Source organism: Urocitellus parryii, chromosome 1, assembly GCF_045843805.1.
Source record: "Urocitellus parryii isolate mUroPar1 chromosome 1, mUroPar1.hap1, whole genome shotgun sequence".
Classification (NCBI taxonomy): Eukaryota; Metazoa; Chordata; class Mammalia; order Rodentia; family Sciuridae; genus Urocitellus; species Urocitellus parryii.
Genome location: NC_135531.1, coordinates 204,073,535 through 204,091,544, shown reverse-complemented (window position 1 = coordinate 204,091,544; position 18,010 = coordinate 204,073,535). Strand labels below are relative to the sequence as shown.

The following is an 18,010-nucleotide window of genomic DNA, read 5'->3' as shown; positions in this document are numbered from 1 at the left end:
ACCACCACCCCAAATTACCTGAGAAATAATTTTTAAAAACTATTAAGCACAGTTACAAATACTATATTTCCTGTTTTTTAAATAGCCAGAATATATGTATGTGTTATGTATTATTTTTTAAAGTGGCCTCCAAATACTTTTACTTTTCCTTGGTCTTTTGCAAAAGAAACATATGCAACACCTCCTCAAATACACTTAGAGCTACATCATAAAAAAGACTTTGAATTATTGAGAAAGGAAGCAGGGCACTCTCTTTAAGAAGGTAGAAAAATGCAGTTTACAAATACTTTTCTTTTTTACTGAATTAAAGGATATCCTAGCACATGAGAGTTACTACTTTGTTAATTTAAAATAAACAAAACATCTTTGATTCCCACCACCCTCCAATGAAACATTCTTCCAGTATTCTAAAAGCTCCAGGTACCAATACTAGTTTCCTCAGAAAACAGAAAGATGGTGGTGCTGTCCAGAGTATTGCCAGTGCAGAAATAAACTATCCTCCAATTTAATAAAATGAGAACAAGTACTGTTACTTCTTCTGTTTCTGAAAAGCACTGGAAAAATGTGTATGCAAGTAACTGAAATGCCATCCACGAAACAGTTACAACCACCAAAATAAGGAAGGCTTATTTTTTCTATTTTACTTCAAAAGGAACAAATAAATTGGTCATCAGTCTTCAGTAAGTTCTGGATTTGCCACCACCTCCAGAAACTGTACAAATAGTTCTTTTGTTTAACACATATATCACATAAGGCAAATTGACGTCATGCTTTACTTCAGTAAAATGGGAGGGGGGGGAAATGCTTTCTCTGAAATTGGCACTAAAGTTGTTCTAAAATCTTAATAGCAAGAAGATACATCCAACTATAAGCAGAATGAACACAGTCATAATACATATCAAAATTATTTCCTTTATATAATCAGCAATGAGTAACTCCAGAGGTAGTATGGCAGAAACGATAATGGATCCTATCAGGTCACAACCAATGAAGAAATTAAATTTATTTATTTTTCCTATGGTTCTGACCATAAATTGCTTTACACAGTTAGGACCTGAATAAAAACCACTCTCAGAAATCTTGGCCCATTAATTCAACTGACATATCAATTTACAACTTTCAGGACTGCAGATATAAAAAATGTAAAGTATAAAATTATGTTAAGTTTGAAATGGTTTTAATTGTATTCATTAAAAATATTTACATTTCCCAGTACTTACTTGACAAAACTCCCCTGCAATATAATTCTACTCTAAACTTTTATTTATAAAATGAGGCTCATTTATGAGATTTCAATGACTGCTACACTGAAAATTACTTACATTCTGTAAAATATTTTAAGAACTTTTCATATCAAAGGTAGTTTATATTGGATTATCTGAAACCCAATAGTGCTCACAGATGAGCTTCTTATAATTCTTTTTATTAATGCTTGGAAAGCACTGTGACAATGGAAAGTGCTGTTAAGTGCTATCATCTCCCTTAAATTTTCTTTTTTACTGTGTGCACATTGTGAAATAAACACATATGCAGCATGTCCATGTTTTGATATGTATTTTTTATTTCCCTGCAGTTTTCACTTATCAAGAACAAGTAACAGGGAAAGTTGTCTGAACTAGTGCATAAACAAACATTCTGAAACACCACTACACGTATCTAATTTACAAGAACCGTATAAAAAAAGTCACTAAAACACTATACTATGAAGGTGTCCAACGCTTACAGTCAGACTTTTTCCAACCCGTTACTTGCCTTGTAGCCACAGGAAAACTCTCCAAAATTGAAAAAACAATCTTGCCACAACCCTCCCCCCTCCCAACACCTGGGATGGCTCGATATCTAGACTTCCAATATTTATTGCAATGATATAATGCAATACATACCTGGTAAATATCTTTTATGTGGTGTGTTACAGTTTTAAAGCCAGTTAAAATATGCAGTCTTCAGATAAAATGTAATCCTTGAAAAATTTTCATGTCTGCACAGTTTAAATGTGCTAGATGCATAATTTTCCTAGTCCGTTTTTTCTGTGTAATTATTTTTATAAACTGGTATTATAAATAGAAATATACATTCAAAATATATGGAAAAGTGAGTTACTACATTAAATTTGCATGTATCGATCCATCCCTTTCCCCTGCACAGTAATAGAAAATACTATTTTGCCTTGAACTTCATATTTGACAGTGAAATGCCACTAAAGTATTTACCAAAAAGTCCATCTAGTCAAATTGTGAAACAAAATGAACCAAGTGAAAACTTTACAGTTCCTTTAGAAAAAAATTACAAGAATTTCATTTCCTAGCTATGAATCTTTAACTTTTTAGACACAAAGTTGGATTTATTTTTACAAGATACAAAATGTAAACATGGCAAAATAAATAGTTAAAACAAGTGATGCAGGATCCCATTTCATGCTCATGATCCCATTAAAGAATTATTTTTTAAAATCCATTCAGTTGCAAATTCAAGTGCAAAAGCATGATGATGAATATCTACTATTCAAGTAACAGAAATAATATTGATGATACAAATAAACTATTTTACAAGGTAGTGATTTTCCCAATTTTACAAAATATACATCATATATCGACTTAACATCCGATATACTGTAGTCCATTTAGGTCCATTGTTACGCTCTGTGATCCACAGAGTGTTGCCTTTTGCATTCAGCTGGAATATGAATGACTGCACACCATCCACACAGGAAAAGCCACATGTTTTAGGTTATGTCACTTCCATAGCTACTGTTGTCTCTGCTATTCCATTTAAACCCAATCTTTCTGGTTCATGGTTCTCTCTATGAGGCAAAAAGTAAAATAAACATTAATCTCTAGGATCTGTTAACACTCAGCATTTATAGATTGCAATTTTATGTGACTACAATTAAACATGACTTCCTAAGAACCTTCTCCACTTTTATTACTTCCAGAAAGGAATGAAGATGTTTTCAACTCAGAAATTCCAATAATTTCTAGTTTCTTGATTATAACTAATTTTTTAAAGGAAAGATAACAATTAAACACAGTTTTTTAGTAGAAGCTAATGATAATTACTGATGAAATATATAACACAGGACAATCCCAGTTTATTACAATAGGTGGAATACATGATGCTCAAAGAGAATCATCAATGGGAGTACAACATTATTTAAATCACCTCCAATTAGAGTTTAATTTTATAGGCTTAAGGTACTTATTAATCCATGCAAATCAGTTTTTTTTCTGATTTACTGTCTTCTCTGCATTAGTGTGATTAAAAAAATATAAAAACTTACTCTAAATACATTATTACAGATTTAATTACTCCTGGAATAGTCTCAATTTTAATATATACATCAAATTTCTTTTTATGCTAAAAACACATAAATTGTGATTTGAAACTGAAATTCTGGTATGGAATTAATAATAACAACTCTAATCTTCCAGACTGTCTAAACAACAACAAAAGTAAATGAAGCTTCTAAAAAATAGTGATGTTATTTGCCAATTTGACATTTTCTCCTTTTTCTTTTTTTCCTTTTACAATTCTGGTTGACATTTAAGCATCCTAATAGAAACCTCAAACAAATAACCTAAGTCACAGAGCCTTATGCTAAGCAGATCCTTAAGATGATGAAAAGCAAGTCTCTTAGACACCCATTGCTAGAACAGTTAAAAAAAAAAAAAGTCTTTCTCCTCCCACAAATAGCCAGCAGAGAGAGAATACACACACACCTTGCTATGCTGCTGATGGCACTACTGGGAGTAACCTTTGGCACTCTGTCCATACTGGCAGCAACTGTGGCAAGTTTTAAGGCTGTTGGCGATGGTGCTGAAGTCCGTGTATTGATATGCACATTGACTGGAGAAACAACACTGACATTATTGAGGTGCACTGCATTTGTCAGGCAGGAATTGTTCATGGGAAGTGTTTGAGGACTGCTTGTGCACAATGCTGGGATTAAGTGGTTTGTAGTAGTGTGGCCAACTGTCCTTACAAGTTGTACAGCTGAAATCCCTGGGCTGGATGATAAAGCCATATTGGTGGAGTATAATGTTTTAGAGGTTCCTGAAAGATAAAAAGAAAAACCACTCAATTAGTGTAATGGGACATTAATAAAACACTTTAAAAATTAGAAGTTTAATAGTAAAAATTAATGCAAACATTTATATCCAATTAAATACCAAGTTAACTTTTCACATAACACCCTCCAAAGAGAGCTGCTTATCATTAAGTTCAATATACTCATCTGATATAACCCAAAGCACACCCTCTCGCTTACTGGTCTGCATAAAGAGGCTTTGCATTCTGTTGCCTCTATATGTGGTGACTTTGAAGGCAAGTACAATAAGATAGAAGGTCAACAGGATCATGGGTATATGTAAAACAAATGGAAAAGCCAAAGGTCTAAGAAAGAAGTGAAGGTTGTCTCTGAGGACTCAGGATAGTAAAAAGCACACATGGTTTCACACTACTGCATTTCAGGAGGAGGTGTCAAAGAAAATCTCCCATGAGTATGCTGGATGGAAAGGTAAATCTGATTTAAAGCTTATTTATCAGACTGCCTTGCTTATATCTCACTTTTTAATCTACATGTGGATGACTCAATGGTGACGGTCAGTAATTAGTTCAATGGATATACTAAAATACAAAGCAACTAACAGTCTAAGAATGAAACCAGGAAGGATAGTGTACACAGCTAGGGAGCCAGCATATAGGAAGAAACAGGGAGTGACACTATGTGAATTCTAGAAAATACCCAGCTATTCCCCATATCTTTCCACAGAAATTCTGAAGAGTAATGATTGACTTCTTATATACATTTTTCCTTTGGAGATAAGAAATAAAACCAAACTCAAGTTTTTCATGAACTAAAACTTCAAGTGAAACCCCAGCTGTACCTGAAGGTTGGACGACACCATTTATGTTGCTGTGGCCTGTGTTCTGTTCCTTGACTACCTCACTGCGACCTGGAACAGGTGCACTGACCACTGCAGATGCAGCAAAGTGGGCGCTGGCTGAGTCGAGTGTTTTAGACATGCAGTCAGAGGTGCTTGAGCCCTATAAAACAGACAAAGTCAAATTCTCAGTTTCTTAGATGTGATTTCATGAACATTAAGGAATGGAGTAAACCCTAGAGACTGTTGCCTTTCTAATCTTCAATAGTCACAATTGTTTAGATTAAGAGATCCAGGACTTCACAGTTGAAGGGAAGTTAAATGACCATTCCTTGATTCTGTATAAAACTATTACTAAAGCCAATAGCAATAGTCTGTAAAGTCACATCCAGACCTACCTAGATTCACAAGAGCGTTGATGGAGCCCAGAGACACTGAGAATTCCATGGTGTTTTGACTCAGGAGCTTTAAGGTCAATGTACTGACTGTTTGAGAATAAGCTGAACCACTATGGGCAGATGCTGGCCTTAGAGTTTGCAGAACATAACCAAATTGAGTACCTGTATAATTATGGAGCAATACAATTTAAGACCTAAAAAATGCAAGGTTTATTCTTTTCAGGAGGCTCAACTTGAGATATAAATACGTGTGTGTGTATATTTTTGGTAGCATTGGGGACTGATCCCTGAGTGTTTTACCACTGAGCCATACCCCCAGTCCATTTTATGATTGACTGATTGATTGATTCAGACAAGGTATTGCTAAGCTGTGAGGCTGGCCTTGAACTTGTGATCCTCCTGCTGCAGCCTCCACTGTAGATGGAATTAGAGGTAGGATTATAAGTGGGATTACAGCCTGGCTTGGTTTTGTTTTTAAAAGCTTAAACAACAGACACTTATTCCCACATAGCTCTGGAGGCCAGAAGTCCACAGTAAATCTTACAAGGCTCATACATCTAGGTATTGGCAGGGTTGGTTCCTACAGTTTTCATAAAGTATTTTTATTCTCATCCCTAGTGTCTTTATTTAACAGTGTCTTATGAACAACTTTCCCTAGAAGCATTTTTTTTTTTCCTACAGAGAAACATTATTCAGAGGCAAGGGGCTATGCTGCTTAGATTTACTGCACATTTCAAAGAGAATTACCTCTAGCTTCGTGAGGCACAGCCACACAGCACTTAAACACATAGTTTAGAAAGGATCAAAAATGTTATAAAATCAAGAATGGGGATGATAGTTTTAAGAACATGTAATTACTTTTATAAATTCTCAATAACCCTTCCAATAAAAAGTTATTTGTTTCCTAAATTAAAAATACCATATTTGGGCTCCAGTACTTTTCTCAAAATATTCAGAGATTAGCTTATAACTACTCACTTAATATTATGTAAATTAAAAAGAAATTCTCAAAATCAAGAGTGGCAAAATCAGTTATTTTCTGTGACCTGACTAACTAAACAAAACAACAAAATCACAAAAGAAAAAGAAAGGGACAACTGTGATTAAAAGACGGGCTTACCTGTGCTTTTGGATGTGTCTGTTGCGAGGAATGCTGAGATTGCTGTTTCTGCTGAAGCTGAGCAAGTTGCTGTCTTTGCATTTGAACTAATTGCTGTTGATGTGTCTGAAACTGCTCTTCTGTGATGCCCCCTGTTACTGATAAAGGATAAATATGTGTTTTAAATATATACTTAATACAAGTAGAATACAATGCAAACTTATTCCACAATTAAAATGAAGAGGAATCAAATCATAACACACATAAGTCAAGGAATCCAATAAAAATGACAAATCTTTTATCAAGTATGGCATATGCTTAAATCCATGATCTCCTAATATCAAAATGCTAAAAAAGATTTCTAGGCATAGTTTTTGTTGAATAACAGTTCTTACATGAGGATTTTACCATTTATTCAGACTTAGGGCATTTACTATTAATTTTAATTCTCCCTATTATGGTGACCATGTAATGAGAAAAATTTCAATTTGTTAATGTAAATAATGACGATGACTAAATTATAGCCTTATAGTAAGAAAGCAAGACCACCTGTAAGACTAATTTTTACTTCAATGTCATATGACACTGAAGTGAAAATACCTTTCTTTAGTTACAAATTAGAAAAATAGATGTTCATCTAACATAACTATTGGCTATATTTAAGCCAGCAGTTCAATACTTAAAATAAGTCCTACCTATAAAAATAGGAGCTAGAAATAGAAAGAGTTTTCAAGAAAATTAAAGATACAATTGTATTCTCAGATATAATCAAGCATACTGTGGCCAAGTGTGTTAAAATGGGGTCTAATATAAAAACATATTATTTTCTTAGTTGATTAAAAGATCAACTAAGCTGGGGACAGTGGCACACACCTGTAATCCCAGCAGCTCAGGAGGCTGAGGCAGAAGACTACAAGTTCAAAGCCAGCCTAAGCAACTTAGACCCTTAGCAACTTATTGAGACCCTGTCTCAAAAAAATTAAAAAGTGCTGGGGTGGTTAAGTACCCCTGGACTCAATCCCTGGCACCAACACAATAAATAAATAAATAAATAATCAATCAATCAACTAAGTTAAATTAGGAGTTATTTTCCTCAAAGAAATGTAAACAAAATTTCATTCACTGATATTTAAGTAGATCACTGATAAACTGATTTAGAGGACACAAAAGCTACTTTCCATAGAGGTTACTGAATTTTTAGAGTAATGAAACATTAAATCCCATCAGAATACATATAATCTAAGGGCAATTTTTGCTCTACTTACCCCCCCACTTTTAGGGAGGGGGCGGCAAGAGATTGAACCCAGGGGTGTTCTATCACTGAGCTACATCCCAGTCCATTTTGGGTCTTATTAAATTGCCCAGGTTAGCCTCAAACTTGTGATCCTCATGCCTCAGACTATTGAGAAGCTGGGATTACAGACACACTCCACTTTTCATTATAGCTTTCTTTCTGCTTTCCTATTTCACTGACGCAACAAGTAAATATATCTATTATGCTGGAGAGTGCGGCACTATGAGTTACAGTGAATACAGGGCAAAACAAATTAAGAAGAGGGTCATTACTATAAAGTTCTGCAGTGTAGTTGGGAAGAAAAGATGCACATAAAGAAATGCCAACTGTATGAGTCACCTTTTGTGTTAGTTAATCAATATGACTAGGATTCCACCCTGAACCCAGGTTACCTGACTCTACCCCCACAATGTTCCTGCTTAAGAGCATCACAAATGAGAAATTTAAAGCCTACTCCTACAAAAAGCCCCAGAGATAAACAAAGCTTTAGAAAAACTTTCATTTCTGTTCTACAACATTATCATTAAAATTTGTATTGAATCATACGAGGGGAAAAACAGATAGCAATTAAAAAATCTGGAGCTATTTACTGCTCACTCAAAAATCTTAACATTACCTGTATTTTTTGAAGTCCATATTAATTATTTTACTGAATTACCAACAAAATCAAATATCTTTCTTTGGATATGTTAAATTCACTGCAAGTGTTCTATTTTTAAATGAAAAAAAAAATTTAATTCTAAAGTTACAATCTTCAAAATCAAATGAAAATGTGAAGTATTCATGAATTTCCAACTGTTTGAAAACCTTGGAGAAAGAGATGAAAAATAGCTTATTAGATACAAAGTCAGAGAGGAAAATCTCAAACCCAAATAAATCTGTAAGTCTTATATGTACAATAAGAGTGGACCATTTCAAAAGAAGTAAACTTGGAATCTGGTATTAGCAGTCCTTAAATCCAGTATTGATTGTCCAGAGCTGAGCTTAGTGGTGTGGTGAAAAGGAGATTCAAAGTGGTTAAGTCTGAGGAATAAACTAAATAAGGAGAAAATACTTTTTATGGCTATTTCAAAATAGAAATGTAAATAAGACTCCTTCTTTTCCAAAATCTTATAAGAGAGCTAGTAAAATCTTAACTAATTCAGAATAAAGTATAGGTTGACTATTCCTAATCTAAAATGCTGCCAAGTCCAAAATTTTCTGAATGTACAACACTCAATGAATTTTGGGATTTTGGAAAATTTTGGATTTCAGATTTTGTGATGCTCAAATAGTAAAGGCTACACAACTATTTTAAATTTGAAAAACTCAGAAATCTGAGATACTTCTGGTCCCAAGCGTTTCTTATAAGATACATAAATATCTAAATTAGTGAAAAGAATAAACTGCCATTTTAAAAAAATGAAAGGTATTACTTTTAGATGCATGTGTAAGTGTGTTGCATGATCCCAACTACTACGTATAACTATACCGCTCTAATAAAAATATACTTTAAAAAAGTATTACTTTTGGGTTGGTAGTCCACAGCTAACACAGCATTGCCAACTACAGTTGTCCTACTTGGCTTTTGTAGACAGATGATCATTATGTATATATTAAAAAGGATGCTGATAAAATTACCTACTTTTTTAGATGTCTGCATTTATTTTCTTGTGTTGTTGAGTCTATTCATTTGCTCAGAAACTCCATTCTTTTTCTACTTACAGGAACTCATAAAATTCCAACCAGGTTTCAGTCCAAATTATTCAAATTAATGGTGTTTCTCAGCTTTTTAAAATTTCGGCTGACTCTGATACTAAAAATCTTGTTCCTGATCTCATTTTTAAGCTGAGAATCACTGATTAAAAAACTTAATATCATCCTATAATATGGATATGCTTTAAAGTTACATTAATTTTTTCCCTCTTCTCCCCTTGCCCCAAACTCAGTATGTTATATCCTTTCTTGATATTGTTCTTTACTATTAAGGTATTTTATATTTGAAACAAGCTGATGGTCTTCATCTAAAATTTTCTCTTTAGTATTACCTCAAAAATTTAGTATTTAAACAAAATAGTGAAACAGCAAAGAGTAATCATGATACAAAACTGGAACACAGACAAAACACCCTTTCTAATTCCTTTATCATTTTGAGGGTAAAGGGAAGTAGTTAAGAAATATACGGTTTTAATGACACAGACACAATATTGAATCGTGGCTCTCAGGGTTCATTTATACCTTGGTAGGTAAATGGAAAAAATTTGAAAGCATTTTCTCTACTTATTATTTTTCCTTTCTTAAGTTATTAGAACACTTTCAAAACTAAAATAAACACTCCCATAACTGACTTCAAGGCATCAAGAGGCACACATTAAAATACATCAGGAAGAGGTCACAGTTATAGTGACTAAATCTGTTTAGGACTGAAATACATGGTAGGGAGCCAGCTTGGAGTGGGGTAGTGGTGGCACACAGTGGAAGTAGGAATGTTTTATTTTTGTTTTTCCCCTGTTCTGGGGATTAAACCTAGGGGTGGTTCTACCATTGAATTACATCCCCAGCTCTTTTTAAAAAATTTGATACAGAGTTTTGATAAATTGCTTAGGCTGGCCTTGAAAACTTGAGGTCCTCCTGCCTTAACTGCTCAAGTGGCTGGGATTACTGGCGTGGGCCATGGTGTCTCCTCTCACTAGTTCATCTTTAAAGTTGCTAGCATATGATGAGGTTGTGGGGGAAAAGGTATTCTTATACATGGTTGGTGGGATTGCAGACTAGTTAAAACCACTCGGGAAAACAGTATGGAGGATTTCTCAAAATACTAGGAATGAAACCACCATATGACCCAGCTATTTCACTCCTTGGCATTTTCCCCAAATATCTAAAATCAGCATACTAAAGTGATACAGCCACCTCAATGTTTATAGAGCATAATTCATGATACCTAATTTATGGAATCAACCCAGATGCCCATCACTAGATGAATTAAGAAATTATGTTACACACACAAAAACACACACACACACACACACACTGTTCTACTCAGCTATAAAAAAGAATGAAGTTATGGTATTTGTCAGTAAATGGATGGAAATGAAGATCATCATGCTAAGTGAAATCAGCAAAACTCAGAAACTCAAAGATCGAATATTTTCTCTCATTCACGGAAGTTAAGAGTAAAATATAGGAAAGGCAAAATAGGATAGCAATCAAATATAAATTCATAGATGATCGAGAGGAAGTCTAGAAGAAGGAAGAGAATGAGAGAGAAGGAGCGAGCGAGAAGGAAAAGAGGAGGATCATAAACTGAAATAGATTTCCATGCATGTATGAGTTTGTTGGAATGGACCAACTACTATGAATAAGTATAAAGCTGTAATAAAAAAAAAGTTGCTAGCTCGAAAGGAAATTCACTTCATACTTCAAAGTCCTATCAGTTTAAAAGTAACCATAAACCTGGGTTGGGGTTGTGGCTCAGCGGTAGAGTGCTCGCCTAGCACATTCAAGGCCCTGAGTTCGATCCTCAGCACCACATAAAAATAAATAAAATAAAGGTATTGTGTCCAACTACACTTAAAAAAAAAAAAAGTAACCCCAAAATCTGTTTCGTGAATGTGACAATTACCTCACAACTCTAGACAGACAGTAAGGAAGTATTCTTTCCTAAGTATGAAGTTTTATAAATCTTCCTGGGTAACACATTCTGGCAGATCAGTATACCTGTTACAGAATTTCACCCTTTATATACACAAATATGTCATTCCATACGTAAGTAAATTCTTGCATGTCCAGATCTCATTACACATAACCTACAATCTATCTTCCATGAAAGCCCATAACCCCCTTTCTGGCTATCTTCTATGTAATCTGAACCATTACTCATCTTGGATTTAACAGTCTGCTTTTATTCCATGTACCTTTCCTTGGAATATCTGTATTATTTCTGGGATGCTTATTGTTTTCAAATGTCCTAGGAATTGTTCGTTTTATCCTTTACCTTTTAGGTTTGTGGTTCTTACATGGTGCTTGGCTTAGGCTGACCTCTTATCACCTTTTCCTCCTATTTTCTGACAGTGATCCATGAAAAACATACTCTTAAATACCTTCACAGATTTTACATTAACATGATTACAAAGTTTTAGATCACTATTTCTTGAGCTTGGGATCACAGAGATATTCCTGAGTTTATGTGAAACCTTTACAAGTAGTTGCTAACTTTGTATTACTGTTTCACTGATAAACTAATAAGAAAAATTGAACAGAAACACATTTTGGGTCTCCTGGATAATCATCTCATCAGAGTACAAACTTGTGATTTTTGTGTTTCCCAAGAATGCATGCCTGCCTTTGTTTTTCATAATCCTTTTAGCTTTCAACAGTTTTTCTCAAACTGGGTTAAGATGATGTATTCTTGGGAAGCTATGAATTTTTCAAATACTGGCTTAGACCAAGTTTTCACATCTTAATGAATAATACCTAATATGGTGGTGAAAATCATTTAAGGATGGTGGAATGAGATGGACATCATTATCCTAGAAGTCAAAATGAATATATTATTCAGCATTTTTCATCTATCACATAGATCTATTACATACGTCTTTGCTATATATTTTAACACATGCTTTATTAAAGCAATGTTAACAGCATGTAAGCTTTTTTGTTTTGAAGGACAGGTATGGGACTGGATGGGGGTTGGGGAGAGAGGGAGATTCTATTTCAAATCTTCCAGGTTACAATAGGGAGTCAGGTTCACATAAACCACTGGTGTTACTCCAAGGGCAAATGTAATCCAGGAGAGTTGATATAAGCTTTCCAGGGCTACATACATTCTATAAACTCTTTTAGTTATAGGCAAACTAACAAATTCTAAGGGCAGGGAGTAAAAACATAAGGGAGGTAGGGGAATGAGGAACAAATGGGTGTGAGGATAATGAAAATGGATTAAAGATCCATTTAAGCTGCTGATACCCAACCTAAATAGTTACAATTAAAATGTCATCATTATTCACTTAATGGTCAAACTCTTTAATCCCTTAAGTTTAAATCCTTTTCTCACTTTCAGAAGCAAGCTTAATAAAAATGATAAATCCTTCTGAGTATCTTAGTAGTGCTAACAGTCTTACTCATCCTAAAACTTTTACACTTATAAATATTTGATGGCAATTTAAGAAAAAATGAGAAGAGAAACAAAATTAAATTAAAAATCAGGAATTCTTCTTGGAAATGTACAAACTATTAATGAATTTATAAACTCGCAATATTAAGGTATCAGGAACTAGCCAAAAGGGTTACTGTGTTAACACAGGTGGGAAGAGAAAGATGTGGTAACTTGCAACTCTGAATTTATGAAAACCATGGTTAAATGTAAATTAAGATGGTCCTTCAAGCCTGAACAAGGAAAACATTTTTAGATAAGAAATAAATTTTCTTGGGTTTTCAACTTAAGAATACCATCTCAAATAATGCTGCATTTTCAACTGACAAAAAATGTTATCCTGTATTTATATAAAGAATATATTATTTATCATGTGCTGTCCTTGCAGGTAAGAAGTATTGATTTTTTTTTTAAACTCTGCAACTTTAAAACCTTAACACAGTGCTTTGTATGTAAAAGATCCTAAAATATTATGTAAGAAATAATTTTCCTTGGCTATTCACTTGCTATGTTGAGCACAATCTCTCTCTCTCTATCCTATTTTATTTTTACTTTTTGTACCAGAATTTGAACCTAGGGGTGCTAAACTATTGAGCCCTTGCCCATATGTTTGTGTGTGTGTATGTATTTTTATTTTTGTACCGAGGAATTGAACCCCAAATCACTTAACCACAGAGACACATCCACACATCTTTATGTTTTACTTTGAAACAGGGTCTCACTAAGTTGCTGAGGGCCTCACTAAATTTGCTGAGGCTGGTCTTGAACTTGTGATACTCCTGCTTTAGCCTCCTGAGCTGCTGGGATTACAGGTGTGCACCACAATGCCCAGCAATCCCTTTTTTATTTTTTTCTTTTGAGACAGAGTCTCATTAGTTGCTTAAGGGCCTCACTAAGTTGCTGGGGCTGGCTTCGAACTTGTGATCCTTCTGCCTCAGCCTCTGGAGTTGGTGGGATTATAGGTGTGCACCACCATGCCTGGCTATCCTGTTTTTATTGAGAAGAGTTTTTCAATTAAGATAGCACATCTTTGATTTATTTAATACTTAACAAAACATACACTTTTGATTTGAAATGAAGTCTTTAGTTCTTTATATCCCTAGAATACAAATTTAGTTTTAAGAATATAAAATTAATGAACAATATATTCTGAACACAGGAATTATAAATTAACATATTTGCCATGGTTATTAATAACATATTTTGCCAATAACCCTCTGGTTCATGTAAGACACATTTTTCTTTTTTTTTTTCTCTCGGTTTCCTGAAGAACTGAGGAACTTGTGACATAAATAAACACTTTCTATGGGCATTAGATTTCTATTTCTGATTAAGCTCTTTAGGTGCTGAGATTTCCCAGCTGTGAAAGAAAATTCAATACTAATAATTTGTTCAGTTCCCTGATATTCTGCCAAGGTAAAAATATGGTCCCATGTCAATCTTACTATTCTTAAAAAAATGTTCTCATGACCACTATGCTCACTAAGAACAAGCAAAAGACATACAGAATAAAAGAAACCAAAATTCATGAAGAGTCCATTCTTTTGTGCATGCCCATCAAAGTAAAAATGCAACTTTCCCCAAACTCTCCCCTTACTATCTCTTCAGGTAGGAGAGGAAATTTATATCAGTCTTTACTGAACTACAGTTAAATTCATTTAAGACCATCTAAACAGAGTGATAAAACTATGTAATGAATCTAACTGGTATAAATGGGAACTTAAAATTACTACAGCTTTTTAATTATATAAAAAAATGGCATATAGAGACTTTTGGCATTAGGTATTTACAGTCCTGTGCCTAATTGCCTCACACACTGAACTATAATCCCAAGTTCCCATACATTATATATTTTGGGAACACTGGGAATTGAACTCAAGGGCACTCAACCACTGAGCCACATCCCCAGCCCTATTTTGTATTTTATTTGGATACAGGGTCTCACTGAGTTGCTTAGTGCCTCATCATTGCTGTGGCTGGTTTTGAACTCATGATCCTCCTGCCTCAGCCTCCTGAGCCCCTGGGATTACAGACAGGTGTGTGCCACTGTACCTGTCCATAATATTTTAATATTAAACAAAAGAAAGTCATTAAAAACAAAATACCTACTGGCCTCAAGGACTAATGAGTAATAGTCAGTAGAGAGGCAAACAATCAAACAAATCCTTTGCTCTACTTACAAATGTTTAAATATGAAAGATCTGATTTTAAAATATTGACTTCTAATATACCTAAATTGTTGTTTAGGCCTTTAAGTCTTTTAAGGAAGCATGAAATGGTATTATGGCAGGGGTATTTAAAAATACAGGAAAAATGACACAGAATAAATAAAAAGACTACGTTTCCCCCCTTGATGGTAAGGGAAAGGCAGAAAAATACAAAACAAAACAAAGAAACTACCTCCCCCCAAAAACCCAAAACAAACAAACAAACAAACAAAAAAACAAAACAAAACCAGACCAAACAAACCCCTTTATTGATTATGATGTTAATATTGTACACTTGTGATTTACATTCCCTGAGACATGCATGTATGGTTAAAGATAGTATTTTAAATGATTTTATTTATGCTGATATATGATAGTGTAATAGAATTAAAGAGCTGATTATTTGGGACATTTTAAGTTACATTAAGTTGTATTTCAGATCAATACATAATCAAGTAAAATTGCAACTTTCCCCAAACTCTCCCCTTACTATCTCTTCAGGTAGGAGAGGGAATTTATATCAGTCTTTAAATTCATTTAAGGCCATTTAACCAGAAGTGATAAAACTATATAATGAATATAACTGGTACAAATGGGAACTTAAAATTACTACAGCTTTTCAATTGTATACAAAAATGTATTGATGATACAATAACATATACAACATATATACATTTTCTACAAAAAAAGTCAAGTTAAATCCAGAGTTTATCTGGAAAATATAGTAGAAAGCTGTAAATATTTGGCCCTGCTTAGCTGGAGAAAAAATACACACAAATAATTTTTATGGTATAAATTGGTAAAGAAAAAATTCATTCTATGATCAAATGTAATGATAAATGCCTATATCTATTTTTAAATTCCCCTTTGGCAAAAATATTCTGAATAATGTTTAATACAGGAATTTCTGTTTAGTTAAATAAGGTAGTTAGCTAAAAAAATAAATAAAAAAAAGATTTAATCTAATTATTTGTCAGTCTTACTATCTTTAGATTTTTAAGAATACTGTGACCCAAAATCATATTAGGTATTTATCCACTTTAGTTTCAAAAGCTCAAGAGAGTTCACAGACTCATGAACCTTATATAATGGGATGCCATTTTTCCTTACTTAAGTTCATTTAGGAGAAAGTTAACCAAAACATTTGGAAAATTATATGCCAATTTCCAATCATTCAAAGCACCAAAATTTCTATTACAACTTTTAAACAAATAAATGCCTACATCAACTTGAAAAATAGGCAGTTCAGTAATTAAAAAGACTGATTACTATAGAGACCAAATTTCAAGCTAAAATGATTTCATATTACTTTAAGTAAATTTAATATAGTAATTCTGAATCCTAAAATGCACCATCCAGGAAACAATTTAAAAATACATATGCTTTACAGAAAGAAAGGCTATCCAAAGTATAAGTCAAGTCACATCTATTTTTCTCTTCTGGATACCATGTATTATTTACAATGAATACATTATAAGGATATTTATAAATTATACACATTTGTATAAATGTGATAAGGACTATCCACAGAACAAATTAAAATTACATCTTAGATTTTTCTAATATTATACATTATTTACAATTTACATGTCATAAAAATACGAAACTGATTTTAATGTCTTTAAAGTAAAAAATACTTTTTCTGATCTCAATGGGAGAGGGTGAGCTATAAGATAAAATTTAAAACTATTCATAGAGAATCTCCTAAAAAAACATCATTTTTCAGAAAGAAAAAATTCAATGGTACTCTCAAGAAGCAATGCTTTCATTTCAGCAAGAATACACAAAAATGAAATTTTTTTGTAGCACAAGAACCAGAGAATATTGTGCTATGATGATTTGGTGGCAGCTTGTAAACAGTAGTCTGCCCACAGAGAACTCTACACATTCTACCTACACTTTTATCATATCAGACATTCACATTCCAAACACATGTCAGTGGTTTTATAGATACTCGTTAGGACATTTTGGTTAAAATGTGAATCACCTGAAGTAGAATTTTGTAACTTAGGTTGGGAAAAAAGAATGTAGTAGGTTAAGATAAAATTCCTTTCCTGAGTGGTATTAGGAAAATAAACCTCTAAAAGGTACTGAGTCTATTTAGTAGATAATGAAAATTAAGGAGAAAGAGCATCAGGATATACTCTAAACACAGTGACAGCTTACCTGATATGCCATTCTTGCTGGTGTTCAATAAAGCTACAGATGCTGCAGAAACTCTTTTATTGTTCACAGTCTGCCCTGGTTTTCTTGAGGTACATTCTTCACTATCACTGTCCTGTAAATTTAGTAGCCTTGGCTGGAAACACTGTAGTCGACAAGATCTGATATTGCTTAATATTTCAGAAAGGGACAGTCTATTTTCACAAGGTTTACTGGAAGCATTGGTCCGAGAGAAATTAGAAGAAAAGTCTATATTCTGGGAAGAGCTTGAAAAACTATTCAGCATTTCAGGGTCTATCTGTTTCAGGACTGGGTCATGTTCTGTGGATATTCGGTCCATTATGACTCTGAAAAGCAACATAAAACCAAGTATTAACTGGATGAACTTAACAGTTTCTTTATACCTTCCCTTCTAGCTGGTAAACAAAAACCAATCAAAACAAACAGTTTACCTTCCACCTCTGCCAATTCGCCTCCTTGCAAATCCTATACATCTTCTTGGGACTGAAAGTGTTGTAAGGCAATGCCTATACCTCAACTTATCCAAATCTGCCAATTCTGAATTCTCACATGTATGGTCAGCTTGGTCCAAACGAGGCTGAAGGAAAAAAAAAAAAAAAAGATAACTCATGGAGTAGTTACAAAAAGTAAAAAAGTTAAAACTGTATTTCAAGCATTCATGGGTCAAGCTTAAGCCTCCTTTTTGAAGAAACATATAACCCATTTCTTTGCCTTCTCATTACCTTCATATTTTATTTTTCTGTCTTACCACTTTTGTCCCCTTTCATATTTCCCCCTTCTCTCATCACTATAACCTGTAAATAAATCTTCACACTCC

At 33.7% G+C, this 18,010-nt stretch overlaps 1 protein-coding gene across 1 annotated transcript in view; it reads right to left on the bottom strand.

Moving 5' to 3' along the window:
* Window positions 1–733: 733 nt before the first annotated feature.
* Epc2 (enhancer of polycomb 2) overlaps window positions 734–18,010 on the bottom strand; it is a 137,189-nt gene continuing 119,912 nt past the window's right edge. Inside the window, exons 9-14 of the mRNA XM_077798395.1 lie at window positions 17,625–17,770; window positions 17,176–17,519; window positions 6,399–6,529; window positions 4,884–5,043; window positions 3,717–4,050; window positions 734–2,800 (exon numbers count right to left, since the gene is read on the bottom strand). Coding sequence (XP_077654521.1) covers window positions 2,728–2,800; window positions 3,717–4,050; window positions 4,884–5,043; window positions 6,399–6,529; window positions 17,176–17,519; window positions 17,625–17,770 — 1,188 coding nt within the window. The 3' untranslated portion in view covers window positions 734–2,727. The remainder of the gene's footprint in view (window positions 2,801–3,716; window positions 4,051–4,883; window positions 5,044–6,398; window positions 6,530–17,175; window positions 17,520–17,624; window positions 17,771–18,010) is intronic.